At 50.9% G+C, this 19,447-nt stretch overlaps 1 protein-coding gene across 6 annotated transcripts in view; it reads right to left on the reverse strand.

The window, feature by feature from the left end:
* The window catches only part of OCA2 (OCA2 melanosomal transmembrane protein), a 241,394-nt gene that overhangs the window by 41,392 nt on the left and 180,555 nt on the right, over nucleotides 1–19,447 (reverse strand). For 4 of the 6 annotated variants that reach the window (XM_074400144.1, XM_039480091.2, XM_074400142.1 and 1 more), the window contains 3 exons: nucleotides 15,096–15,155; nucleotides 14,399–14,503; nucleotides 4,678–4,771 (listed from right to left, as the gene is read on the reverse strand). In XM_074400144.1, coding sequence (XP_074256245.1) covers nucleotides 4,678–4,771; nucleotides 14,399–14,503; nucleotides 15,096–15,155 — 259 coding nt within the window. The remainder of the gene's footprint in view (nucleotides 1–4,677; nucleotides 4,772–14,398; nucleotides 14,504–15,095; nucleotides 15,156–19,447) is intronic. The other 2 variants (XM_039480092.2, XM_039480090.2) reach the window with 2 other exon arrangements.

Genomic DNA, 19,447 nt, shown 5'->3' on the forward strand with positions numbered 1-19,447 from the left:
GGGCTGCTCTCACCCAGACGCCCTCCTGTACCCCGATGATTCCGAAGCACCTGCCTCCCTCCCTGAGGGCCCTCCTTCTCGGCCACCCCCTCGCAGAAGTCCTTTGGCCTGCTCACAGACTCACTGCCTGGCAGGCAGGACATCCACTCATTAAGTTGCATAGAGCCCTGTTTCTTTAAAGGACGCTTTATGGGCAACAGAAACCTGCTGAACAGCACTTGGACACACAGGGCAACCACCCACTCCCTGGTAAAGAGAATCCTGGAGGCAGAGGGCGGGGAGCTGGTCTAGGCCTGCTGCAGTCAGGCGGGTCTCCACTGTTCCCGGCCTCACCTTCCCCTCACAGGATGGCTTCCTAGCCACACCTAAGGCCAGAGGGCAGGGAGGAGAACTGGCACCAATACGTTTTGATGACGAAGACAAAGGCTATGGTAAAGCTCCCACACAGGCCCCTCCTGTCTTACTGGTCAGCAAAATGAGACAAGCAAGGCTGGAACCAAAGCGGAGAGGAGGCCACAGAGAGGGGGCCACAGAGAGGGGGCCACAGAGAGGAGGCCCTGGAGAGGGGACCACAGAGAGGAGGCCACAGAGAGGGGGCCACAGAGAGGAGGCCCTGGAGAGGGGACCACAGAGAGGGGGCCACAGAGAGGCAGCCACAGAGAGGGGGCCACAGAGAGGAGGCCAGAGAGGGGGCCACAGAGAGGAGGCCACAGAGAGGGGGCCACAGAGAGGAGGCCCTGGAGAGGGGGCCACAGAGAGGCGGCCACAGAGAGGGGGCCACAGAGAGGGGGCCACAGAGAGGAGGCCCTGGAGAGGGGGCCACAGAGAGGGGGCCACAGAGAGGAGGCCGTGGAGAGGGGGCCACAGAGAGGAGGCCACAGAGAGGGGGCCACAGAGAGGCGGCCACAGAGAGGGGGCCACAGAGAGGGGGCCACAGAGAGGAGGCCCTGGAGAGGGGGCCACAGAGAGGAGGCCACAGAGAGGCAGCCACAGAGGGGACCACAGAGAGGGGGCCACAGAGAGGAGGCCACAGAGAGGCGGCCACAGAGAGGAGGCCACAGAGAGGAGGCCCTGGAGAGGGGGCCACAGAGAGGAGGCCACAGAGAGGAGGCCACAGAGAGGGGGCCACAGAGAGGAGGCCCTGGAGAGGGGGCCACAGAGAGGAGGCCACAGAGAGGCGGCCACAGAGAGGGGGCCACAGAGAGGAGGCCACAGAGAGGAGGCCACAGAGAGGGGGCCACAGAGAGGGGGCCACAGAGAGGGGGCCACAGAGAGAGGCCGGGAGGTTACGGGTCAGCCCCCGCATGTCCTGCACAATCTTCCATGTACTGGAAATAGTGTGTCAGCCAGTGTGACAGACAAAATGCTAGCTCTAAATTCGGAAGACCTCAGTGGAAGTCTCAAGCCTTCTAAGCTCTGTAAGCTGAGCAAATCAACAGTTTCTGTTATATTAACTGAGGTGTTTGTGATAGTCAGGAAAGGAAGATGCAAAACCAGACGGTGTCAGCCGTAGGGTGCATTTGCCTCCTGGTGACAGGCAGTCCCATGTGGAGCGAACGCCACCTCCCGAGTTCAAGCCATTCTCCTGCCTCAGCCTCCTGAGTAGCTGGGACTGCAGGCACGTGCCACCTTGCCCAGCTAGTTTTTGTATTTTCATAGAGTCAGGGTTTCACCATGTTGGTCAGGCTGGTCTTGAACTCCTGACCTCGTGATCCGCCTGCAGGGCTCTGTGGAACCGTCAGGACCTGCTGCCTGCACCCGTGTGCTCTGCCGTCCGCCAACAACACGCAGAGCCGGCCCACACTCGGGCGGCAGACGCTGCAGGCATCTCCTCACCATGTGTCCAGGCATGGCTGTGGCAGAGGGAGTGCGATCCCCATGAATACTGAGGTTTGGTCTCAGGGCAAGGAAAACGATGATCAGAAGCTCCTTCCTCCCCTCACGTCACCTGGACTCCACATGGCTCTGGTATGCCCATCCCTATGAGCTGGGACCAGAAACCCAGCTGCCCATCCCTGCCTGTCATGGGCCGGGGCGGAGAGGCAGGGAGCCCGCTTCCTCTGTTTATGAGGACCGTCGCCACCTTCTCCAGCTTCTCCTGGGTTGGTTGTGGGGTTCACACGAGAGTAAGAATGTGAGCCTCCTCTTCAGATGCCAGTGATACGGTAGTCACTCATTAAGAGGCTAGCAGGGTTTTCCGGGTATTCCACATGGCAGGGGCTCCACACGGTGGGGAGGACAAGGCCCCAGGAGTCACTTCCCCAGCTCAAGCCTCTCTCCCAGTTTCCAGTGACGGAGAAGCACATGAACAGCTCTGCCTGTCCTGGCACACTCGGGCCATCCAGCATGGGAAGACAGCGCGTGGATCCAGAGGCAGAACAAGGGCAGTTTTCAAAACCATGCCCAGCTCTGTTTTTGATGAACGTTGCACACAAAGAATCGAATCTCCAGGGTAACTCCTTGTGTCCGCAGTGTACATTCCAGTGAACAGGCCACACTCTCAGAGCTGTGAGATTTCCCACTTGTCAGAACACATATAATTAACTCTATGCACGGGCATTCCCTTTGGTGAGTTGAAGAGCCACCAGTCCTTCAAGACCTGGAAACCACCTAAGGAAAGCAGCACCCGAGGGTGCGAACACGGCCGTCGGCCACCTGGGTCGGTTGAACACAGCTGTGTGCTGCCTGGGTCGGTGCGAACACGGCCGCGTGCCACCTGGGTTGCCCTCAGCCCCTAGGTCACTGCAGCAGGGTAGCCTTCTTCACTCTCCACACTAACTTGACCTGCCACCGCCTCTGCTTTCCAGGAAACTCAGGCCAAGCCAGGTTTTTCTGAAGACTTATTTAAATGGTTCTTAGCTCTTCGTGAAAAGAGCAACCAAAAAGTACTGGGTCAGACCAGTTTTAAAAAAAATTGTTTCAAAGTATCCAGTGAATCACGTCCAATTCACAGAGCAAATGACATTTCTAAAACCAGATGGAAACCTCTATTTAAAGAACGCCGGCCCTGGAAGAGTGGGAGGCTGGACGGAGCTTCAGGCTGGGACAGCGAACAGCGCTGTGCAGATGAACGGTGGTGACGGCTGCACACCCGCTCATCGGCTGTGAATGTCCCTAATGCCGCCGAGCTGAGCACTTACCCACAGTTAAGATGGTAAGTTTTATTTACATATATTTTACCGTAATTTCTGTAAAATCCCAAACCTTGAGTCAGTGAGAAAGGCCCCTGAGGGAGTAAGCTGCCGTGCCAGACACAGGCGCCTTTCAATCACCAGAGCTACCAGATTAAAACGATCCCAACACGTAATTAAAACATTCATTATTCGCTGCATTTCTGCTTCCAAAATCTGCTCAGTTACTAAGTATCTGATCCTATTTTAGGAATTAACCTATAAATGGTACACATTAACATCTCTCCTAGAGAAAGCTCCTCCATATTCATCCTACATGTTCCTGGGAAATCCAAAGTAGCTCAAGATGCCTCTCACTCTGTGTGACCTGGCTTCAAACGTGCATTTTTGCAGAACCTCCTCTGACGTCTCAGGTCTCCACTAAGGGCACACCGTCATTACAGGACATGGCCCTCTATGCCGTAAAATTAGCTGAGGTGACCGTCTTCCCCACTCGACAGCAGGAAGGTGAATTCACTGTCGGCACGATGTCAGGTGATGGCAGACGCCCAGCAACTTCAAATGGGCAAAATCCTCACAGGGGATGCATTTCTAGGCATCCTCCGATCCCATTCCTTATTGTTGGTGCTAAATGTAGCTCTGCATCGCTTCCCTGGGACCTGTTCTTAGACAGGGGTGATTTTAACAGTGCTACACTCTTGGAAGAACTTGAGTCACTGACGTAGGTTAGTTATCTGTCTGCTGCATTACAGAAACTTCGCTGTATGACATTAATCCCCCTTTTCAGGCAAGGAGATAAACTAACCAGAGTTATTGATTTAGTAGTCAGAAATCAATCAGAGAACAAAGAAAGCTAAATTATCTAAGCATGCCTGGATATAAGAATAAAAACTTAAAATGCGTCTGATGTGTTGATCTAAGATTCTTCACAATCTCCCTGCATTCCCAAAGGCGATCAGGCTTCTGAGACGTGAGAAGGACCCCACCCCCCACCGCCACAGGCCCCGCAGCTCTCTGCAAGATGACTGCATCCGCAACCCTGAGTCTGGTCACCAGTCTCTCCCAGCGTGCTCTCTAACCCACTTCTCACTGTCTCCAAAGTACAATGCCCACCCCTGGCCCAGAAAAATCCTTTAATCTTTCTTCCCACTCTTAGGTTAGCGTCTCTACTTTTAGCTGACCCACTTGTCCCTCCACTGCTTATGGAGAGAGAAAGAGAACAGCAACTGAGGGTGGCTTCTGCTTCAAAATCTGTTTCTAACCCCAAGCACGGCCCACACGGCACAGGATGGGAGCACATCAGCAGTGAGGCACCAGAACCAGGCATCCTGCAGCCACAGGCCCGGGAAGTCAGAGGCGATTCTGCAGAGAATGGGAAGGAACGCAGTCGCTCTGGAGTCACTCCGTCACAGCCGAAGACCTGTGTCCACCGGGGAAATCACCCGGACTCTCCTTCATCTGCTTTTGATTTGATACACACTCACGGTTGCTTCGGGCTGGACGACAGGGTGGGCGTGCACCCCCCACGAGGTCAGCAGCCCCTTACCTCCCAGGCAGGCGCCGAAGGCCAGGGCATACATGAGCGGCAGCACAGGCAGGCCGACCTCAGGGTCCTGGCTCAGGTTCAGGAGCACGGGAATCTGGGGAGGAAAAGGACACTGATGTCACATCCCACAGAAGCTCAGAGCAGGTGCCATCCTGTGACTACTTTAGAAGATCCAAACGCTTTCTGAGCATTCAAACTCTAAGGAGCATAGGATTTGTGGACAGACCAAAGCAAACTCTGGAATCCACGGAAACTTGAGTTTGAACTCATCTGTATGCCACTGATGCCAGCTGCCACCAGCTGGTCCTCCTGGTCCTGAACCTCACCAGCTATTGTGGCTCTTAACCGGGGTAAAGGCACAGAGAGTCTAACACAGGGCCTGAGAACACGGCCATCAAAGCAGAGCTCACAGAACCCTGCAGGCGCCCTGCTAACTACACACACCTCATCTTCCTGAATCCCCAAACATCCCTCAAGTGTGCTGCTACTCCTTCAGTTGACAGATGACAAGACCAGGATGCAGAGAGACCTGGGAGCACAGACCCCGGAAGCAGCCCAGCCAGAACTCACACACAGGTCTCTGACCCCAAACTGCACATTGGGTGCCCTGTGCTAAGCCACTCCTCACGGCTGCTCCCTGCCAGGCACCCTGAGCCTGCTGACGCTCACAGCGTGACAAAAGGGATCAGATTCTACAGCCAGGAAGCACCATTCTCAGCCAGCCATGCCAGCCGCGGGTGCAACTTTCTGACGTTGATACATTTTGCTTTATTGTAATCAATGAAACACAATGCCTGGGAAATTTCTGTAAGAACTTTGTGTTCAAAGGAGCAGGGAAGGGCAGAGCCATGAAGTCTGCCTCTGGGAGGCTGCAGAGAACGGCGGGCTGTGTGGTCCCCCCAGGCACCTCAGCGAGCCCATGGCGTGTGAAGGAGAGACCCCTGGGCCCACCGCTCAGGCGGTGACCTGTGTCAGCCTCTCTAAGGAGACGAGCTCCAAGGGTGGCTGATCTGGAAAACATGACACAAGAAAAACACAAACAGAAGGCAGCCCCGGTGCAGAGATGTGAGTGATGACAGTATTACTCGACCCTGAGAATGAGGGGGCGAGAAGGCGGGTGCTCCGTCCCCTGAGGTCGCAAAGGAGATGCCTCCGGGCTCACTTGGGAAGACCCGTCCACTCTTAGCTCCCAGTCGCTGCAGCAGGCTTTCGTGTGTGTGCCCTGAGCAGCATCCGGACGGGGCACGTGGGGCCTCCTCACCACCCGATTCTGGGCTTGGCCAGCGGCTTCCTTTGACCGACGGAAGGTAGGTGGGCTGGACAGATCCTGTGCTTCTGCATGGCGCTGTGGAGTATCAGCCTCTCGGCCACAATAGAACACAGAGCCGAGGTGCTGCTGCTGCCCTGGGGAGTCTCCACTGGGAGGGCATGTGGAGCAGGATCCCCCCAGAACCCGCGGAGTCCAGACTGGGAAGCTGCAGCCCAGCTGCAGACCCACGTGCCTCCACTGCACACAACTCCACAGGGTCACCTTGTAGGGTCTGAGAAGGAGCCCTTCATATTTGCTGGGTCACAGGGCCATGTTGAAAAGCTCAATTTTTCATTGTCAGTAGCATCCAATATACGCTGGAAGAGAGTAAGTACCATGCTAGGAAAAGCATCTGATTCTGCGTCTGTCAGTCTCACGCAGAATCGGAAACTCCTGGCGGTGGGGTGCTCCCACGCAGTCCCTGAGGCACTCTCCAAGCTCGGCTTCTGTCCGATGATAAACCTGATCATCACAGAGGCACCTTCAGACTCGGTGGTTCATTCTTGGAGGGAATGAGCGGTGTGCAACTTCCCACAAATTCCAGTCCTCAATGAGCAGAGCTCACACACACGTCACTGTGAGGCCACGGTCCCCTGGGCGCTGAGCACCATGCTGTCGGTGCAAAGCCGGCCTCCACCCTGCGGGACTGCACACGCCACCCAGAACAAGGAGACAGTCGGAACAACACAGCACGGGAGGTATCAAGGGATGAGGCGGCGTCCCCAAGCTTAGGGACCTGGAAATTCCAGGACGTGCTCCTGTGCAATGAGGCCCATCGCCCAAGGCAAGAGAAAACCTACCTCGTGTTCCAGACTGCATACTTCCAAGTGCCAGATTCCGTTACAGGCTGCTTGCTGCAAAAACTGCCACGACTGCTTTCAAAGCAAGCCCTCTCTGGGGTTTGCAATTCAGATGAGAACCAGCTCCCTATACTCCAGAGTCCAAGGATCTCCCCACGGCTCTGTGGCCTGTCCTCCCAGGCCTTGCCTTGAGCGAACTCTCCTTCCCACAACATAAACGCAGTGACGGCTCTCTGACCCCACATTCACCATTTGCCCCTTTAATTCTGTCCTCCATGCCACCAGCCATGACCTTCTGTCGTCGAAGTGTGCGCGTGCAACTGGGCTGACTCTACACCCTTCCATCTGAGGCTCTCTCGCCAGGCTCTCCTCTGCCTCATACTTGATACTGACCTGAGCACCCACCGCCTGCCACGTCTCTGCAGTCGCCCATGCCCACATCTGCAGCAGACACACGGTTACTGTTGCCCCCACGCAGCCTCCTGCTGAGCCCGTGAGAGCCTTGGGCATCTCTCCTCTGAGAGTCTCCCTGAGCTCCCCAATGTGGCTGCCATATTAGAACACACTGTACCCAGAGGTTACTTCCACGATTGCATTTAACTCACTCATCCCTCCTCCACTGGATGGGACCATGTTGTCTCGTCCATGCTCATTTATTCTTAATTCCGTCAATAATTATTCATGAATATTCTTCTTTGTGTCTGGTTCTGCTCTAGATACAAGGGACGGAAGAGAAAACACAAACATCCCCGCCCTCACAGAGCTTGCATTACAGTGGCAGAGAGAGAAAATTTTAAAACTAGCAAATGACAGCACAGAAGATGGCAGAGCGGGAAGCTCCAGGAACACACCTCTGCCTGTAGGATGGCTGAACTGGCAGGAACCATCTGAAGCTACTGCATGAGCTCCCTGCAGCTGCTTTCATGAAGCACCACGAGCTGGGTACTGAAACAACTAGAAGTTATTACCACACAGGTCTGAAGGCGAGGCATCTGAGCAGGAGCTGGCCTGGCCGTGATAGCTGACGGCTCTAGGGGAGGGTCCCTCCACGCCCTCTGGTGTCTGTGGCAGTCCTGGGGTCCCTCCATGCCCTCTGGTGTCTGTGGCAGTCCTGGGGTCCCTCCATGCCCTCTGGTGTCTGTGGCAGTCCTGGGGTCCCTCCACGCCCTCTGGTGTCTGTGGCAGTCCTGGGGTCCCTCCACGCCCTCTGGTGTCTGTGGCAGTCCTGGGGTCCCTCCACGCCCTCTGGTGTCTGTGGCAGTCCTGGGGTCCCTCCACGCCCTCTGGTGTCTGTGGCAGTCCCGGGTGTCCTTGGCTTGTGGTACATCACTCCAGCCACACTGGAGCCTTCGCCCTGCCTGTGTCTGTGACAAAATTTCCCCTTTTCATAAAAACATTGGTCATATTAGATGAGGGCCTACTGACCTGATTTAAACTTGATTATCTCTGTAAAGGCCCTATTTTCATATAAGGTTACATTCTAAAGTACCCAGGGTTCGGACCTCAGTATATCTTTTGGGGAGACAATTCAATTTAAAACAGTAACTATGTTAGATGTCCAGAGTGTAGTCAAACACTTTCAGCAACCAGGGGAAAAAGTGCTAAGGAGGGTTTTGGTGATTTTTTGGCCTTTTTTTTAATAGTGGTTGTCATTCTCCACCTCTCTCCCTGTGACAGGAAGCCGTGGGGACGGCCGCTCATGTTTACGATGTGACTTGCTGATATCAGAGCAGGCAGTGGCGGCCCTGTCCTCCAAAAACCCAGCTTGTGTATGTTGATGCCCAGCTACTGTTTTGGTCACTGAGGGGCCGGTACAGAGGCTGGCCACTGTCTCAACCTCCAAGTGATGAAGCAGCGTCCAGGGAATCTAGAGTGGCAGTAATTATTTCTATGCGCACACACACACATGCACCCCTAACACACACACACACACACACATCCCTAACACACACACTCCCCTAACACACACACACACCCCTAACACACACACACATCCCTAACACACACACCCCTAACACACACGCACACACACACGTGCACATGCACACACCCCTAACACACACACATCCCTAACACACACACATCCCTAACACACACACACACCCCTAACACACACGCACACACACACACGCACATGCACACACCCCTAAGACACACACACATGCACACACACACCCCTTAAACACACACACACACCCCTAACACACACACACATCCCTAACACACACACACACCCCTAACACACACACACCTAACATACACATACCCCTCACACACACACGCCCCCCCCCCCCACACACACACACACAATCTTTTGGAGACCAGAAATTTAAGGAAATGTCAGTCTACTAGTTGACTATAGAGATAACAGAAGAAAAATTTCAATGACCACACACTTTTCAAAAAAAGTTTGCAAAAGTCACCAATGAATGGCTCCAGCACTCAACAAGCAAGACTCAGCAGTATCTGAGGAAGGAGAGAATTCGATCTCTAGCTTTACCACAACATAATACTCAAAATGTCCAGCTCTCAACAAAGAAGATGACACATCATACAAACAAATAGGAAAGTGTGGCTGATTCAGAGGGGGAAAAATGGACAGAAACCATCCCTGAAGAGGTCTAGGCATTCGAATTATTAGTCAGAGATGCCAATCAGCTGTCTTAAAGAGTTCAATAACTAAAGAAAACCATGGGAAACGAGTTAAAGAAAATCAAGAAAATGACAGAAAAAATTTAAACATCATTAACGACATAGAAATTATACAGAAAAATCAAATAGAAATTCTGACCTGAAAAGTATAATAACTTCAACGAAAAACTCACCACAAGAGTTCAACAGCAGATTTGAGGGAGCTGAAGAAAGGATCAGTGAACTTGAAGCTAAGACATTTGAAATTATCAGGGCTTATCTAGAATACTCAAATTCATAGAGACAGAGAGTAAGACGGTTTTTGCCAAGGCCTTGGGGAAGGAGGGAACGGGAAATTACTTTTAATGGGTAGAGGGTTCTAGTTTTGCAAGCAAATGAGCTCTGAAAATGAACAGTGGTGATAGTCGTACGATAATGTAAATTTACTTAATGCTACTAAACTGTACACTTAAAAATGGTTAAGACAGTGAATTTTATGTTAAATGCATTTTACCACAATCTTTAAAAATAAATAAAATTTAAAATGTCAAAAAAAGATATTATTAGGTCTGAGGAGCAGAAAGCAAAAGAAAAAAATAAATAAACAGAGTCCGGAGGACCTGTGGGATACCATCAAATCTATCATCATATGCATTAGAGGATTTCCAGAAAGAGAAGATGGAGAGAAAGAGACAGGAAAAATACTTATCAGGCATTCAATTAATAAAGACATAATCTACGAGGGAAGGGAGGACTAAACTGTAAAGGAAGTAAGGACTAAATTGTCTGTATGCTGTTGACACTAAATAGGTATCATTCATGCTAGGCTGTTACACATTTAGAATGTTAATTGAAATTCCCAAGGTAACCACTAACAAATTAACTATTAAAATACACAGAAAATTAAAGACAAGGGCATCAAAATTGTACACTACAAAAAAAATCATTCTTTTAAATGTATACTTAAATTCAGATACCACCGTGTCATAATCCATGTAGAAATGCCCCTGAAGCTCCTTTATCGCTGTGTGACCGCCGGAGGGCACATGGTCCTCGCTGCCTGACCTCTGGCCCAGGAGGCACTAACCATCAGCGGGAGGCTGGCAGGGCCGACCTGACAGGTCAGGAAGGAGAGGCCCCCAAGGCTGCCCCTACCTGGGCGGCAGCAGAGGTGGCCCAGGCGCAGGGCATGCACACAGCAGCGCCGGAGGAGGGGAGAGCCCCGGGGCATGCATGAGGGCTGCTGTGGTCAGCTCCTGGCTGTGTGGGACACAGCAGCCACCTCGAAGCAGTTCCTGGTGGATGCCGGGGGCAGGGCGCCCAAGTGCCTCAGGTAAGCGTGGGCAAGGCTGCGCCCTCACCAGGAGTCAGATCTGAGAGATGGATGGCAGTGAAGCAGGGTGAGCTACTTGGAGCTGGGAGGCACAGCCCAGGCGACAGGCCTGGCCTAGATCTCTAATGCCAATGTGTGGAGTGGGTCACCCGGTACCGTGTCCCAATGCAGGCTCTGACTCAGGGGTCTGAGCCTCCGAGACCCTGCGCCATGAGAAGCTCCCAGTGCCCAAGCCCCATTGGAGGGCCAAGGGCGGTGGGTTCGATGCAATGCAATCCTTCTCCCCATTCTGGAACTGCCGTCGTGGCCACGCCGCGTCCCTGGGGCCGCTCCCCCAAACCTCTCATCGTTTTTCATGCCTCTGCCTCTCGTGTTTTTGTTCTGTACCTGCACGTACATTCTCACTTGGCCGCAAGCACAGAAACTCAGGCCTGACACTTTGCTCTTCTTCAATTCATTATTCAGTATTTTTTGTTGAACACATTACAGGTTTTAGTTCCAGAAACTATACTTTGTGCTGTGCTTAAATCTCTGAGTGTTCTCATAACTTATCATTTGTTGTACTGTGTCCGTGGGACACAGCAAACAATCTTCTCTCACACTACTGGTCCCCTAAATGTGCCAGCTGGATTTTGTGGGGTGTAGTGGCCAGACTGTGGGCCATGGCAGGTGGAAGACCCTGACTTCTGGACCCGGCAGTGTCCCTCTGAGGCTGCTCCCACCACCCAGAGGGCACCCATCGTGCACCCACACAGCTCTCCAGTCCCAGGCTCAGCACCCAGCACTTGGGGGAAAGTGGCAGCTCTGCTCCTCCCATTTCTGTTTCCTTAACTCCAGTGCTGCCTGAGCTCATACGATGGCAGAGTTGGGATTCAAGCCCAGACCCACCTCTGGCAGAACCTGAGCTGCTAATCGTGCCAACTGCTCACGTTATTAAACCTAACTGCAATCTGACGGGCTGGGTTCGATCCTCCACATAATTCTGTTCCTGGATGTTTCAGGATAGGAGGATTTAAAACAAAAATGAGATCGAGTTTAAAAAATGTTGAAAGCTCAAGCTCAAGCGAAATGCTTTTGACTTTCATACCCTCTGAGAGAGTGCTCTCCTGTGCCAGGTGTCACAGCCCGGGACGTCTGCCCTGACACCTCCCGCAGGGCTACGGGATGGGGCGAGACTGCAAAGCAAGCTGGGAAAGGAGATGCCTGAGAACCTGCCTTCCACACAGAGGCTGAGTGCCACACAGGTAACGATGACAGCCAACAAGTCAGGTAAAGGAAACCCACAGATTTTCGTGCATAAGTTTCCAGTGTTTGAATTCAACATTCAGGACAAGAGTAATAACCTTTTCACTTGAAAGCTGCCTGAGAATTCTTCCTGTTCAAGCAGATGAGGTTGTAAAGTGAAGGTTTAAGTGGAGAAAGACTGCCAGGAAATCCTCAGTCATTACACTGTTTCTCAGGGGTTCCCACACGGTCTTCAGGGCCCGGCAATGGAGTCCTAGGGACGCTACCCGCAGAGGCCCCCGGCCTAGCAGGAGGGCACGAGGAAGAATGGAGAGGCGGTGGGTGTGAAAGGGACTTTCCTGTATGGAAATATTGCTTAAACATCTCCACGCCAAGAGAAGAAATAGGAAGAGAAATATTCTGAACAAACGTGAACAGAGCTCACCTGCTGCTCTCAGCACACAGCTAACAACCCCAAATGAAGACACGCTTGGAGAGACGGCGCCACCAGAGAAAGGGTGGTTCTGTTTCGTCTCAAGGCTCGCTGCCCTGGAGCAGCGGCCGAGGCTGCTGAAACGCCCTGCACGGCCCAGGCGCCCACAGCTCTCCCCTCCTACGTGGTGGCATTTATGTCACTGGAGGTGCCAAGTGCACCCGCCCACTCTCGGACCCTTGTTAAGGTTCTACTCATGTTAAATCCCCAAGGAAGACTGTCCTGTGGACCTGGCCAATGACTGCAGCCAGAGGAGTGTTTTCACAACTGGCGGAGGCTGGCGAGAGGCAGAGAAGGCAGGAGCTCTGCTGGCCGGGTGGCAGGGGCCCTGGCAAGGCACCCTGAGTTCACGCTGCACCTGTGGCCGGGCAGGGACACCTGTCTCTCCTGATGCATTCCCACGAATGTTCTTTGGTCTCTTTGTCCGTTCCCCAGCTGAACGCTGAGTGGGCTCCCAAGTGGGTGCAGAGAGGACCAGGTACTCGAGGGGTTTGGTTAGAGCCGACCCTGAGGATGGTCCAAGAAGCCTGACCTCATATAGGAGAAGCTCAGACGCCTGAACTCTGTCGGTCTATGTGAGCCAGGCCAGGCCAGGCCACAAAGCTTTCAGGAAGGCGAGGAGCTGGCACTGCCTTCTCTCTGCAGAGGGACGCATGACTGCAAAGACCTCAGGCCTGAAATGAGACCCGTGCTGCCGCACGCACGCTCTCCCAGTCACGCCGTGGGCTCAGAGGGCTCCACAGCTGCGCAGTGCACAGGTCCTCCCAGGCAAGGGGCCCCTCTGCAGGCAGGAAACCCAGATCACCTCCCAAAGAGCCATTTCTGTCACTGCATCCGTCAGAGACCAAGCCAGGGAGAGGAAACTGTACACAGGAGGGTTTGCTACGAAAGGGCTGCCTCACACCACTGGGAGCCTGGGCCCTTTGCCCACCCAGAGGGCAGCCCGCCGTACTTAGAGGCTGCCACAGGGAAGGCAGATCCAGAGAAAGGACAGGCTCCCACCCAGGGAACCTAGAGGGCTGTGGGTTGGTGAGGTTGGCTCCCAGCACAGGGAAGGAGGGAATTGAGAGAGACAGCTGCTACCAGTGGCAAAGAAAATCACTGACGAAGGCACACGAGCCCAGCACCGTGCTGAAGAGGTGGCACCACATCACTGAAGATAAGCGTGCATCTCGAGTGGCAGGCGGTCCAGCAGGAAGGGCTAATAGGTGGGGTCTCCGACTCTGAGGCGTATGGCAAGCCCGTCCCTGCACACTGGGGACTTGGCGTGTTTGTGGCAGGACCCCGGCGGCTTTTGTGGGGCCCACCCTTACTCGGCCACACCAGGGTTCTCTGTTCCTGCCCTGAGCCAAGCAATTGATGATGGCAGAAGCCACATGAAGAACAGGCTCATCTGCCCAATGAAAGGTCTATGATGTGCACTGCCAGTCCTAGCTGGGGCTCAAGGCCACGCAGAGAATCAAAGACCCTGCCCAGACCAAGCACCGGGAGCCACACGGGCTGGTTAGAATAGCTTCCGCAACTGCAGGGAATAAAGATGGGAGTGTCTGTGTTTTGATGTGTCACAATTTTCAAAGGGAAGGGAAGGGGAGGGGAAGGGAGAGGCGGGAAGGGGAAGGGAATGCAGGGAAGGGGAGGGCAGGGAGAAAGAACAGCCTTTTCTGGGAGGGCGGCATCTCAGTGGGGCTGACCCTGAGGCCACCAGTCACCAGAGGATGTGCCGTCCACAGCCGCTGCAAAGCCGTAGCTCCCAGCCTGCAATCTGGGCTCTCGGTGCTCAACCGTCTTGGGCTGTGCTCACATTTTGCCCTCTACACCTGCGAGTGCAGCAAAGAGGCAGGCTTCCTCCTCCACTGCCATAGGAAGGAAGGCTGAGCCCAGGCTGTGTCCAGGCTGAAGTTGAGCCCTCAGCATGGAGGCGTGCGACTCACCATGGTAGCGGTGAAGGGGATGTTGTCAATGAGGGATGACGCCAGGGCTGAGACCCACACCACGAGGACGATGGCGGCCGTGAGGCGCTGCTCCTCCGGGACCATCTGAAGGAGGACAGTAGCGGCTGTGTGTTCCATCACATGCACTCAGGGTCAGATCCCACCAGCCATGAGACTCAGAGGGGCCGAGGGTGTGAGCCCTTCCTCCTACCTAACACCCCGAGACCAAGGCAGACACAGGTGTGCAAGCCGGGGCCACACCCACACAAGGAGCCTCCGCTGGGTTTCTACCGGCAACGCCCAGCTGTGCCCAGGCCTGCCAGCCCCTGGGTGAAAAGGCAGAATGACCCCACCCCTCACCCACGTCTGGTGGCTGCGCCCACTGGTCACCTTGAGCTGATGGCCCAGCAGACCCCTGGGGTTGGGAGTGCAGACCCCTGCAGCAGTCATCAACTGATGCTGGAGTCCACCACGCTTCCTCTCAGACAGGCTTTAACTAAAGGCTAAAATTGCAGGCATCTGTAATTATATATTCTTTGGGGAAAGCTTCCCTTCATCTGTGGGCTGCACAAGATAAAACAGGTTCCCTGCTGTTCCTTTTTACATAATTAATGTGACCTGTTCTTACCAGAACTGTTTTTTCACAAAAATCAAAGAACAATGGCTGGAGTACATTCTATTAGAGCATTTATTTTACCTTTATCAGCAAGGCAGTTTGTTCTCCGACATATTCTATTAAGTGGAGATGTGCCAATGCCTAGAAGAGAGGAGGTGCAGTGAGAATCAGCATAAAACCGAAAACACAAGCAAGATTTTTTTTAAAAAAACATGTCTCAAAAACGAAAAGATGTGAACGTAAGGTAAACCCAGACTCCCACTTCTTATCAAAGATCAGAGTCGAATACACAGTCTATAAGTAATTTACTACCATACACGCACGATGAAGATTCGTGGAGAAAAGGTCCAACAGCAGTGGCAGAAACCCCTCACTGATCAGCGTTAGTGTCCGTGCTAGATTTAAATCCCAATGGAAGGCTCTCTTTAAGACTTGTGTATAAGGATACTGTTCAATCATATATCCCACTCTATATAGGTCTTTCAAGTAAGGCACATTTCCAATTTCTTTTTAAAGTTAAACATCACAGAGTTTTAAAAGAAGCTTTTTAATGCAGCTTTTATAGTCTTCAAAGAATGGAAGGAAGAGTCTCTTTAACTGATGCATGTAACTATTTTGACAATACTAGGTAGATTCAGGAAACTGTACCCAGGGAAAGGCAATAAAGAGTAGGAGAGAGAAGGTGAGGTGCAGGAGCCTCCTGCCCAGGCTGCCAGCGTCCCTCACAGGGATGCCCAGAGGCCCGCCACAGACCTTCACGGGAGGTCACCGGAAGGCAGGAGGCTCAGCTGCCCAGTGCCTCTCCAGCTGTGGCCTTTTCACCGTGAGTCGATCACGCTGAAAGACTGCAAATATTGAAAACATCAGCTTGTCCGTGTTTATTGTATTTATTTATTTACTTAGAGACAGTCTTGCTCTGCTGCTTAAGCTGGAGTGCAGTGGTGTGATCTCGGCTCACCACAACCTCCACCTCCTGGGTTCAACTGATTCTCTTGCCACGGCCTCCTGGGTAGCTGTATAGGCGTGTGCCACTATGCCTGCTAATTTTTGTATTTTTAGTAGAAACAGGGTTTTCCCATGTTGGCCAGGCTGGTCTCAAACTCCTGACCTGAGGTGACCCACCCACCTCAGCCTCCCAAAGTGCTCGGATTGCAGGTGTGAGCCACCATGCCCAGCCAGTTTGTCCATGTTTAAATTAAGAACCTCAATCTACAAATACAGTTGTCAGCTGACCTTCATTTAAAAGCTACAGAGCTCAAATGTTGGGTCTTCAGTCACGATTCTCCACCAAGTTTGCTTTTATATCAACTAAGTCATAAGAAGAATATCTTACCAGGGTTTCTCACCCTCGCCCTGGTAACTTAGAGCCAGGTCATTCTTTGCTGTGGGGCTGACCTGTGCATTCTACAATGCTGAGCAACACCCCTGGGCTGGCCCCACCAGATGCCAGCGGCACCTCACCACCACCCACGTGGCAGACAGTCAAAGGTGTCTCCAGATCTCTGATTTTTCTTTCAACTGATGATATCAAGCAAAATAAAAGGTACAGCTACATTCAATATTTTTTCAGTTTGAAAGTTCCTTTAAAAAAATTTGGATTATGATAAATTATTCTTTAACAGTGGGTAATTTTACCCCCCAGGGAAAACGGGTTCTTAACGGGGTGTGATTTTACCCCCCAGGGAACACTGGTTCTTAACGGGGTGGTTTTACCACCCAGAGGTCTAAGCCAAATTAATCTGTTCTGCCAAATACCAAATAGAGATGGCTCTCTGTGTATATGACACAGGCGCACACACGCGCACACACACACACACACACACACACACACACAGAGCACGGTGTGCACATCTTGACGTGTACCTACAATTATATTTACATATTTAGTATCATATAATTATCCTAAATATCATGGTCTGAGATATGCAGTGTAAGAAGACAAAATGAGGCTGGGCACGGTGGCTCACGCCTGTAATTCCAGCACTTTGGGAGGCCGAGGCGGGTGGATCACGAGGTCAAGAGATCGAGACCATCCTGGTCAACATGGTGAAACCCCGTCTCTCCTAAAAATACAAAACATTAGCTGGGCACGGTGGTGCACGCCTGTAATCCGAGCTACTCAGGAGGCTGAGGCAGAATTGCCTGAACCCAGGGGGCGGAGGTTGCGGTGAGCCGAGATTGCGCCATTGCACACTCCAGCCTGGTTAACAAGAGCGAAACGCCATCTCAAAAAAAAAAAAGAAGACAAAATGAGGTAAAATATTTAAAACATTTAATATTGCACCTAATAACTCAGCTCAAAATAACTAATTTTTGAAAAGTCAAAGTATGAAGAAAATACAAATATACTCTTTCACAAAATGGCAAAAGAAGTAATTATCTAGCATATCCCTATCTATCAGGCCTAACACTGTAGGTATACCGTGTGTATTTGACAGCGTGCAAAGTTTACATGCAGTTGAAGATTACACATTACTTGTCTCCTTCATCAGTTTATACAGTGAGATGACTGTGTGGTATAAATCAGGATATGCAGCATCATAAGTCTCTGTCACAGAAATGCTGATTCAGCACTGACCTGGCATCCTCGCCCCACTGAAATAAGCCAGTACAATAAATCATTGCTACCGCTTCTTTCAAAGTGATCAACCGTATCTAAGTGTCCCCTTCTTCAGCCAAACAAACCGACCCTAGATAAGACATACTTTTTAGCACATTCTATAGATCAGCACAACAAGGTATGGCTTTCCACGGAATCTCTTCCCATGAAAATGTTTCCTGCAGCTTCAGAACTTGCGTGGCACAGGATGGAAGTGCCTTGAAGCTCCAGGCTGATCAAGCACTGGAGTCCGAGGAGGTATGAACACCTGTGAGCTGGGAGGCTCCACCAAGGTTTCTCACATTGAGCTAAGATCCTGGAAATGCGCTAAAGTTATTGCCTGGCATCCAGCAGAAGCAGACACAGCAGTTTCGGGAGGAAAACATCCCGCCTTCATGCCCTCAGGAATCCCACAGAATAAGATGAAGTGAGGAGATTACAGTCTTGATCTCCAGGGCTCAACATGACAAGCAGCATGAATGAAAGCAGAAACAACCACAATAGACTTAGCCAGTTCCCAAAGGCGCACAGACGAGGATTCACAGATACTGAATATAAAAGAGGAATTTTGCCTACAGAAATCGGGGGTTGAAAAGTGTAAAAGTACACCATTAACATTGACCCTAGATGAATTAAGAATGAAGGCCATCATCTCTAGATGACATTAAACTACTAAAAATACTAAAAGAATGAGTAGATAGCTGCCAGGAAAGGGGAAACAGAATTTTAAATAACTCTAAATTAAATCAAATAGAAATTGGCTAATCAAGAAAAATAAAGAAACTTAAAAAAAATTAATAATAGAACTTTAAATTAATTTTGAATGAATAAAAATGTAAATATAATCAAAATGCACATGAAAACTTAAGGGAAGCAGCTAAAGGGAAATCTGTAGTCTTAAATGTACACAGTGGGAAACATGAAGCATGAAAATCAAAAGCTAAGCATTCATCTTTGTGAGTTCAGAAAACAGCAACTAACTGGACCCAAAGAAGTGAAGAGAAAATGATCATTGTTAAGTGGAAAAGGGAAAGAGAGAGAGTCATCAAAAACAATGATAAGAAACAGATCATCACCATAAAGATACCACACTAAACAGATAATGGAGTAAAAATACAAATCAGCTCTAGCATTCTTTCTGCTTTTATACAGACACCAGTTGATTTGGCACCATTTGTTTAAAAAACGTTTTCTGCTCTCAATGAATTGCTTTGCCACTATGGTTTAAAATCAGTTGTCTATGTAAATATAACACATACACAGAGACTATTTCTGGACTCTCTATTCTGTTCCATTAATCTATATCTATCTTTTGCCATTACCACAGTCTTAATTCTATAGCTTTATCATTAAGTCATGAAATGAGGTAAGTGCTCCAAAAGTCGTCCCTTTTTAAAAATAAACACTTTGGTTATTTGAATTTAGTCATCTGAAGATCTACATAAATTGTATAATTAGCTTGTCATTCTCTGCAGAAAAACCTAGGTCAACTTTTATTAGAATTGCACTTAAATCTGTAAGTCAGTATGGGAAGAACTGTACACTAAACAATAGCGAGTCTTCTGATCTATGCATGGACAGACGATACCTCTTCATTAGATCTTTAGACCTTTTACAAAAATTTCAAACTATCTCAGTAATTTTTTGGTATATGAACCTTGAGTATACTTTTTAAGATGTATGCCTCAGTTTTTTAGGGTTTGGAGTTCCACTGTAAACGCAATTGTTCCTTAAATATTTTCCTATCATGTGCTGCTATCATATGAGAACATACTGATTTTGTGGGTGCTGATCTTGCATCTTCTAACCTTGCTAAACTTATACATGAGTCCTG

The sequence above is a fragment of the Saimiri boliviensis genome, chromosome 5, assembly GCF_048565385.1.
Source record: "Saimiri boliviensis isolate mSaiBol1 chromosome 5, mSaiBol1.pri, whole genome shotgun sequence".
In the NCBI taxonomy this organism is placed as follows: Eukaryota; Metazoa; Chordata; class Mammalia; order Primates; family Cebidae; genus Saimiri; species Saimiri boliviensis.